The sequence below is a fragment of the Nannospalax galili genome, unplaced genomic scaffold (assembly GCF_000622305.1).
Source record: "Nannospalax galili isolate Female #2095 unplaced genomic scaffold, S.galili_v1.0 scaffold50, whole genome shotgun sequence".
Lineage (NCBI taxonomy): Eukaryota > Metazoa > Chordata > Mammalia > Rodentia > Spalacidae > Nannospalax > Nannospalax galili.
Window position 1 is genome coordinate 2,423,409 of NW_008328749.1, and position 10,072 is coordinate 2,433,480.

The following is a 10,072-nucleotide window of genomic DNA, read 5'->3' on the forward strand; positions in this document are numbered from 1 at the left end:
ACCACCTTTTTACAAACTATAATGAATCTTGGGGTAGTTGTGTCCAGGGTAAAGTAAGATTACTTGACTCTGTAGTTAGAATATTTGCTTATACTTGCATGGGTTAATTTTGAAACTTTAGAGAGAATGAAATATGTATTTATACATTGGCTCTATGGCTTATTTCAATAACTATTCATAATTGCTAATTGCTAAAGAAACAAGAGAGTCTTTGGAGTTTTGTTTTACAAACACAAACATATACATACATATACAGGTATTATATGAACCATAAGTCTTTTATACTTGTAGATTACATTACATATAAATAAACAACTGTATTTTAGTATCACATTTTTTCTACATTAAGTAATCTAGTATAAATTATTTCAGCTCTTTGGAGAAAATATGTTTTATATCCAAATGACAATCCTGTCATGAGCATTTCTCTCTCTCTCTTTTTCTCTCCCCCCCACCTCCCCATTTAGGAAGGCGCACAACCATAGCTGAGATAATGAGTAAGGCAGAAATGTGGCTCATTCAGTCCTACTGGGATCTGGAGTTTCCTCGCCCGACCTTACCAAATGTTGACTTTGTTGGAGGACTTCACTGCAGACCTGCCAAACCCTTGACTAAGGTGTATATACTCCTTCTAGTTCTGTTTTGTTAGATTTCCTTGTTAGTGAAAGTGGTACTATACAGTTTGTTCTGTTTTCCTCCTGAGAGAGATATAAAGGAAGTGGAGTTAAGTGTTCTGCCAACTAGGAGTACAAATTTTTACTTAATCACATTTCTGTATTGTCCTTAGGGAACAATATGAGAGACATGAGAAATATTCAAATCTGTGAATAAAATTTAGATGGAGTATTTGGGAATTACTCCTTGGGAAGTGTTTTCCATGAAAGGATGAGGACCTAAATTTGAATCTCCAGTACCCATGTAAAAAAAATAGGCACAGTGGCAGGCATATAAAACTCTAGCACTGGAAGACCAAAAAATCTGATCCTGAGGGCTTGTTGACCATCAGTCTAGTGAAAATATTAAGGTTCAAGTTCAGTGAAAGACATTGTCTCAAAATATATGCTTAAGATCAAAAAAGGAAATGTTTGACTTTTATTTCTGGCCTCCACATGCAACTACACAGATATGCAACTATCCCATACACCACACACACACACACACACACACACACACGACAAAGAAATTAAGTCAGTTAAATTCAGCACATCAGAAAGCATCAATCACTCAGAACTATGATGTGACTAGAATACTCCAGAAATAAATGTTGGAGATGCAGACAAATGACATAGACACAGTTTCTGCCCCAACCAGCAGCACGTTGTATAGTCCATTGTGAAAACATTCTATTTATACACAATATTATAAAAAGTTATTATACATTTTACATATATATATCACATATTTATGATTATTTTAGCAAAAATTTAGTAACACTGTATGTCATAACAAAGTTTAGATATAATAGCATATAGTATAATAGCATATAAAAACATTAAAATAGTTTTATCAAACAATAATTGACAACATAAAATCAGTTATCATAGGGGCTTTAGATGGAAACAGAAGAAAATAATAGAAAATAAATCACATATTTTATAGGATAAAAAATAGATCTAAATGAGAATTTGAATTCTATGAATACCTCATAAAATATAAATAGACACCAAAGTTTCAATTTTTACAGAGGAAAATATGGAATACTTGTTACACAGCAATGTGAATGTATTTAGTATTGCTGCTTCTAAAGTTCAAAGTGTTTAAGATCACAATTTCTGTTTTCTTTCTCTTTTTTTACCAGAAAATAATTTATTGGAAAATTGACAAAAAAGATAAATACACATTTCATAGAAAATGGCATAAGTAGAATACCCAATAAACATATGATGGTAAGCATACTTCTGTAGCCATAAAGAAAATTATAATCACAGGGACTATCACTCTTTTAGTCACTACATTCACAAAATAACAGGCATCTCAAAAAGTAAAGTGTGGTAAAAAAGGTAGAACTTGGAACACATACAGCTACAATGTATTCCTAGTTGTTTCTTTTTAGGTAGCAACATGGTCATTGAGAAGAAATTCTTATTCTATCTGTACTTAACATTCCACACCAGAGTTTTTCCATGGAATTTTTAAAATAAATAATTTATTAAGAATTTCACACAAGTGTATAAAGTGTTTGATCGAATCCATGCCCACTCCCTCTCCTCCAACTCCTCCCATATCGCCCCATCATTTTTTTTTCTGATAACCTCATATACCCGAAACCTTCTTCAATTTATTTATTTTTTTATGGGGCTTTTGGCTACTCTAACATTCCCCACTATGTAGAGGTAACCCTAAGATCTATTAAGGATTACCTCTTAGATTAAAGCTCCCAAATATTTTTGGCATTTTTGGCCTTTGTAACAGAGTATGTTGCTAAGAGGACCAAGGACACTGTGAGTTTAAGCCAAGAAAGTGGCTACTTTTCTTTTGGGTCTTTTTACCTTAACTGCTTAGCCAAGGTCTACCTCTTATTCTTATCACACCATCCTTTGAAGAGGTTACCCAAATTGACCATAGGGAATCAGCAGGTTACCCAAATTGCCAATAGGGACACAGACCGCTCTGGCTTCTTCCATGATGAACAGGAGAAACACAGGGTTAGGCAATTGGGGTACCCCTTCAGTGGGTCTATCTAAAAGACTCCCAAATTGCATAACTCTTATCTCTATGGGGAAAAGAAAGTCCTTGAATCCCAAATAGGAGATGTGAAGGAGAAATAAAGGGCAAGAGTAATTAGCATTATAAGTTCTAGACAGGGAACTAGAAAAAAGTCAAAACAGGGCAATTTTCAAATGTTCATATGAGAGTCCATTGGAATTTCTTGACAAGGGCTTCCAAAAGCATCCCTCTATTGGGTTCCTCCACATTTTTCTTTTGTCTTCCAAGGCGGACTCTAGAGTGATGGATTCAGGATTTGCTTTCAGATATTTTGATAGCTGTTACAGTGGTTACACTCCGTATCAGTTCCCTCTCAAAGTCTTCTAGGTAGAGGAGAAAACAAATTTATCCACCATTTTATAACAATAGCTGGTTGGCTCCCTTAGCTACGGGTGGACACTACAGTACTAGAGACCAGGATATGAAGTCTTATACCTGAGCAGTACTTTCTGGTTAGGAACAAAATCATCAGTGAGAAACAATTGTCTAAATAACTTTTTATATAGACTTAAGCCTAATGTCTGGGAAATGTAATCCCTTGAACTCTTAAAGAAATATACTGAGGACTTTATCCTTTGGTTCTGCTTTTCTTTTGGGTGTTTAAGACCATACAGTTGGCCCAAATAAATCAATTTATCTTTACACATAAAGTCATTTGAGGATCTGTTCCTCAGGGGTCACATGAGCCTGGGAGGAGCACCTGGCTCCATTCTTTTACCAGTTCCATCTATGTGAAGATAAGTCAAAGGTCCTGCTCAACCATGTCTGGCTTCACTTAGAAGCATGAATGAGATGTTTCCTCTGAGTTGACCCTCCTCTTTGTAGACTAGACAGTGGTTCAAGTCCATCTCATGGGGTCTCCATGTCCTCCCTGAGCAAGAGGACAGGTGACTCACAACAGTTACAGGACATTTTGAGACATGTTCCATAGTCCCCTGTAACGTCTTTTACCTTGGATGACAAGGAGCAAAAACTGTCCTTTAAGTCCCTTTAACCACATTAATACATGCCTCAAACTATGGATGTTAAACATCCAATAAATTTACTTCCACTAGACTGGTACTTTTAATTATCATGTGCTATGTAGATAAGGCTTGGGTGAAAAACCAAATGTTCTCAGATAAACTTTGACTAGATGTATATTTAGTGCCTTAAACTAGTTGACTAAACTATGGCCATAGAAATTTTAAGATTATGCATATATTATTTTTGTCTAATCATTTATATATCATTACAAACTTACACAGACCTTTATAACTTGCTTAGGCTTTCTCATTTTTTTTTTATTTTGGAAAATATCTCCATTCTCAAATCCCTTTAACATCTTTTAAATTCTCATTTTCTTTTTTATTAAAAATAATTATGGGGCCAAGTGTGGTGGTGCACGCCTTTAATCCCAGCACTCGGGAGGCAGAGGCAGGCAGATCTCTGTGAGTTCAAGGCCAGCCTGGTCTATATAGTGAGTTCCAGGACAGCTGGAACTACAGGGAGATCCTGTCTCAAAAAGATCAAAAAAATATAATAATAATTATGAGACATAATAGCATTAACAAATAAATTTTCCATCTGTTGTGATACTTCTTTTCCTGGGGATGCTAATCAATGCTTATTCCCTGTAAAGATTCTCATGTCAAGCCAATGTTTGATTAAAGTTTTACTGGGGACTAATGAATTTATTGAGTTTACTTACCAAGATAACTGAGAGGTTGCTGAGGTGTATGTATGACCTGAGGATATGCATACTGGAAATAATTTACCCAACAAGAGTCATGCTCTGATTTTTGTTATTTCTTCTATGCTGCTGGGTTTCATTTTTTCTTGCCTTTCCAGTTTCTTGAGTTGCAATGTTAGGTCATTTATTTGAGCTCTCTCTAATTTTTTGATGCAGGCACTTAGAGCTTTAAACTTCCCTCTTAGGACTGTTTTTAATGTGTCCCAGAGGTTGTGTTGTATTGTATTGTCCTTTTCATTGAATTCCAGGAATTCTTTTATTTCTTTCATAATTTCTCCTTTGACCCATTCATTGTTTAGGAGTGTGTTTCTCAATCCGCATGAGTTTGTTAGTGACTAGGGCTTGGTCCGGTGTTGATTTTGAGCTTTATTGCATTGTGGTCTGATAGAATACACGAAATTATTTCAAATTTTTTGTGTTTGTTAAGGTTTGTTTTGTGGCCCAGTATGTGGTCAATTTTTGAAAAAGTTCCATGGGGTGCTGAAGAGAAAATGTATTCTTTGGTCTTGGGTGGAATATTTGCAAGATGTCTGTTAGATCCATTTGATTCAGACATCTCTCTGATTATTTTTTGTCCAGTTGACCTGTCTAATGGAGGCAGTGGGGTATTGAAGTCCCCTACTATTACTGAGTTGGGGATAATCTGTGTCTTAATGTCCTGTATTTTTGGTTTATGAATTTGGGTGCTCCAGAGTTTGGTGCATATATGTTAAGGATTGTAATATCTTCTTGTTTAACTGTTCCTTTGATCAGAATGAAATGACTCTCCTTATCTCTTCTGATGAGCTTTACTTTGAAATCTATTTTGTCAGATATTAGAATTGCAACTTCTTCTTGTTTCTTAGTGATATTTGCTTGGAATATTCTTTTCCATCCTTTTACCTTAAGGTAGTGCCTGTCCTTGAAGGTTAGATAGGTTTCTTGCAGACAGCAAAGAGATTGATTTTGTTTCTTAATCCATTCACTTAGCCTGTGTCTTTTTGACTGGGGAGTTCAGTCCATTGATATTTATTATTGAAAGATGTGTATTGTTGCCATCATTTTGATTGCTGTTTATGTTCTCTAATTTTGCATTTCCTCAATTATACCTTCATTTGTTTTCTTTCATTGCCCCTGGGATATAGTTGTTTCTCTCTCTGCTGTCTGTATTGCTTAAAGTATTCTTTGAAGGACTGGTGTTATGGGCATGTGTTCTATAGGCCATTCATGTCATGGAAGGTTTTTCTTTCCCCCTCAACTATAATAGACATTTTTGCTGGGTAAAGTATTCTGGGCTGGCATCTATTGTCAAGTAGAGCTGCAAATACCTTGGTCTAGGCTCTTCTGGCTTTCCTAGTGTGCATTGATAAATCAGCTGTAATTCTGATGGGCTTTCTTTGTATGTGACTTTTTTTTCTTTTGCTGCATTCAGTATTCTCTTTTTGTTCTGTACATTTAATGTTTTTACTATGATATGTCATGGGGAATTTCTCTTCTTATACAATTTGGTGTTCTATGTGCTTCCTATATTTGTATGGAGTGTCTTTCCTTAATTTCAGGAAATTGTCTTCTACAGTCCTGTTTATGATTTGGTCAATACTATTAATCTGAAATTCTTCTCCTTCCTCTATTCCTATGATCTGTAGAATTGGTCTTTTCATGGTGTCCCACATCTCTTGCGTATTCCATTCCTGTGTTTTTTCAATTTTCCATAATCTTTGCTTGAGTGGTACAGTTCTTCAGTTTTATCCTCCAGTGTTGATATTCTGTTTTCCATTTCATTCATTCTAGCAGTGAGGCTTTCCCCTGTTGTTTCAAGTTGGATTATTGAGTTTTGGACTTCCTTCTTCAGTTCTGCCTGAGATTTCTTCAATGTTTTTCTCTCTTTTGTGAATTCATTCAGAAGTTTATCCCTACCTTTTATTAGTTCTTTGATTTGTTTGTGTGCTCTTTAAATTTAATTCCTTTATCATGTTTATGATTGTTCTTTTAAATTTAGTGTCCTGGGTCACCTCTAGGGGGTTCTCCTTGTAGAACGCTTCTCCAGGATTGGTGGAATTTGGTGGGGACTTAGTATTTTGGCTTTCCATTTTACTATTCTTTCATTGTGATTTTGGCATGTGAATTTCTTTTGTTGTTTATGATTCTGATATGAGAGTTAAGTTGAAGTATGCTTCTGCTTGCATTTTCCAGGTGCCTAGATCCTTTCTTTATTTGTTATGTAAAGCTGTTTGGTACAGGGTTTAGGTTCTCTCTGATTTAATTTGGAGGGAACTGATGGCTTCAGATTCAGGAGAACCCAGAGAAACCCAATTCCAGTTCCATTCAGGTACACTCAGGCTTCCTTCATCAAGTGGAGGCAGGATCCAGGCACTGTCAAGCAGTCCCCTGCTTTCTCAGCCCCTATGGCAGAGGGAGGCCAGAGGGAGGCCAGAACTCAACACTCTGGCAGTCTGCTGAGGTGAGAGCTGCTACACTGATAGAGGTTGGAGCCCACCTTCTCAGGCTGTCTGCTTGGATTTCAGCCTTAGCCTATCAAAGCCAAATCTGCCCTGGGGCCTTCAGAGGGGCCTCATGAAATTCCAGGCAGGGGAATGGTTATGGCATGATTAAGGGAAGCTCACCACCACAAGGAGGCAGAATTCAGGGGCTCTCAGGCAGTCCGTTGCATTCTCAGCCCCTATGTCAGAGGGAGGCCTGAGGGAGGCCAGAATTCAGCACTCACAATTCCTGTTTTCTGTGTTTCGTCACCACTAATCTAACAATTTCTAATAAAACTCAATTATTTTTTCCTAGCTTTTTTCATAACAATTCCAATAATGTTTTTTCTGTTCATGTTTTGTGATGAAATAAAATCTGTGTTCACAGGAGATGGAAGAGTTTGTCCAGAGCTCTGGAGAAGATGGTATTGTCATATTCTCTCTGGGGTCAATGGTCAGGAACATGACAGAAGAAAAGGCAAACATAATTGCATCAGCCCTTGCACAGATCCCACAAAAGGTGAGGTAAATTGTCCCATGGAAGGCCACTACTTACCAAGTCTGTTAAAGTCTGTGAAGTGTCTGATTACTGAATTTTCCTGTGTAAAAGATCAGTGTAAGAGCACTGTAATTAATCTTAGCCAATTTAGAAATGAAAATAGACATGCCAGATGCTTCAATAATATAGAAGGTGTTTTTGACTGACAAAAACATTGGCATAAACATTGTGATCACTTTGGGTAACCACAGTCTGAAATCTGAGAATTAGGATGAAATTATTTGGAAGAGAAAAGTACAAAAAAATAATCAAATTCTGCCCAGTTCCTTGCTTCATTTTCTTGATTGTTAAAGAAATGCACACAATATAGACATTTAATGAAGGAGTTAATTTTTATTCAATAACTTCATAAACACAGTAGCTTTAAGCAGGTGTTAGGAAAAGTTTAAAATGTGCCATGCAATGTAAGAATTCCATGCAGATGTTGAGTTTTTATACTAATTTTGAACTAGGCCTGTTCAGGATTCAGAAAAACTCATATAGAGAAAGGGAGACCAAAGCACAATCCTCAATCTAAGAGAATAAAGAGAAAAATGAATCTAGTCTAGAAAGATGGCTCAGCTGTTAAGACTATTTGTTACTCTTGCAGAGGACCCAGGTTTACTTCCCAGCACCCACATAGTGCTAACAACTCCAGTTCCATGGGATCCTATGCCTCTTCTGACCTCCACAGGTATTGCACAACAGAGATGCACTTACACACATGCAGGCAAAACATTCATACAAAAAAAAAATTAAAAGAAAAAAGAATCAGCCCTTCTGGACTGTGTCCTGCTTGTTTAGAAGCTGTAAAAAGGAGGAGATGGGCCCAATATTTACAATGAATGCCAGGAATAATAAACATGCCACAGGACTCTGGTTCTAAGCAGCCAGAAAGGAAAATGAAGTAATATAGTGTCCAAGACAGTCTAATGTGGGAACACTTTCAGATGTCTCATTTCATAAAGTATATGTTAAACTCATTTTCTACAAACATTTTTTTAATTTTATTTTCTATTGAAATTTTGTGATTTTTATACAATACAGTTTGATGATATTTAGATCTCCATGCATCTTCACACAATACAAACAAAAATTTGATCTTTGAGTATTTATGAATGTTGTTTTAGTTTTTTTCCAAAAAAAAGTCTTCCTGTAATCACTGATACTAATTTTCACTGAGACCCTGAAGTTAATTTTAGTAGCCACTAACAAACAGGTCTCAAATATATGGATATTTCTCCAGTTTATCAGACTTGTTTGAGTTTTCTTAAATTAGTACCACTTAGTATACATTTTGTTAGTTGAACTAAATGTTGCATCTTTGGAATTTAGGAGGGAGGGATTCAAAAGTCATATTATTTACGAACAGTAAGTTCTCAATGACGAACTTCAAAACATTCACTGGAGAGGTTAATATGCTCTGCTATAGCCAAACCAGTTCCAAGCATAGGCCCCAAGTCAGGTACTAACTATATAAATCCCAAACACACCCCTTAAATTAGAGCATCATCCTCATGTTCAACATTTATTTGCTGCATTTAAAGAATTCTTGGTGCTAGAATCTTGGCTCCATGGGTAAAGTGCACAGAGCAAGTGTGAGCACCTAAGTTCAAATCTGTAGAACCCACATAGAGTCAGACATGGTACTGTATGTATCTTGAATTCCAGATCTCCTATGCAGAGAAGGCAGGTGGAGACAAGAATCCATGGAAGTTGGTGGAGCAGCAGTAGAATCAGAGACCCTGTCTCCAGCAGGAGCAAAGACCAGAACTCACACCTGAAGCTGTGTTCTCAGTTCCACACACTCACCTTGGCACAGGCAAACCTGTCATCTCACACAGAACTGGGCTCACATACATGCAAAAACATAACACAAATCAACACACACACACACACACACAAATGCAGATTTTTAGAAGTTGCCAATCTTAGTGATAATGCCAAGCTGTTGATTCATGTTGAACATTCTACTTGCAATTTTTCCTAGAATTGGCAACTAATAATTTATATATCTACATGAAATGTCTTATAATCCCTGAATAAATTGATTTCTCATATAAAGGTGATGATTGCTTAGATTTGAATTCTTATAAATCAAGAAATGCCAATTGTTGTGGTCACACTCATTATTGAAGCAGAAAAAGCAGTCTCAATGTGTAGAACAATACAGGCAAGTTTCTGTGTCTGCTTGTGGGCCATAAATGCTCTACAAAGAACCAAGTATCCATACGGGTAAACATGGGTGAGGAGGACCCAAAATATTTAATGACTGGTTTTAAAACCTAACCCATTCAAGATTATTCCCAGGATGGATGAGTGAGATGAATCTATTACCCACTGGCTAACATGATGACATCTCAAATAACTCCTGACCTGAGAGAATTGTAGATATGAAATATTTGTCATAAATAGATAATGAAAGACAAAAACAAATACCGAACTTTATTAAAATAACATAGAACACGTGAATATAAGTAAACTCTAAAGTAATTTAAAAATACAGTGATAACTGCAAATTTATAGCTATTATAATGCTTGTAAAAATCACTAGTAGCATGTCACTCTTTTCTACAATTAAATTATGATACCATAGCAACTTAATAATGATTTCATGCATCATTAATTATCTAATTT

The 10,072-nt window shown here is 36.2% G+C and overlaps 1 protein-coding gene across 3 annotated transcripts in view; it reads left to right on the forward strand.

The window, feature by feature from the left end:
* Positions 1 to 10,072, forward strand: part of LOC103731152 (UDP-glucuronosyltransferase 2B15-like) — a 17,929-nt gene that overhangs the window by 1,861 nt on the left and 5,996 nt on the right. For all 3 annotated transcript variants that reach the window (XM_029561790.1, XM_029561789.1, XM_029561783.1), the window contains exons 2-3: positions 468 to 616; positions 7,286 to 7,417. In XM_029561790.1, the coding sequence (XP_029417650.1) occupies positions 468 to 616; positions 7,286 to 7,417 (281 nt within the window). The remainder of the gene's footprint in view (positions 1 to 467; positions 617 to 7,285; positions 7,418 to 10,072) is intronic.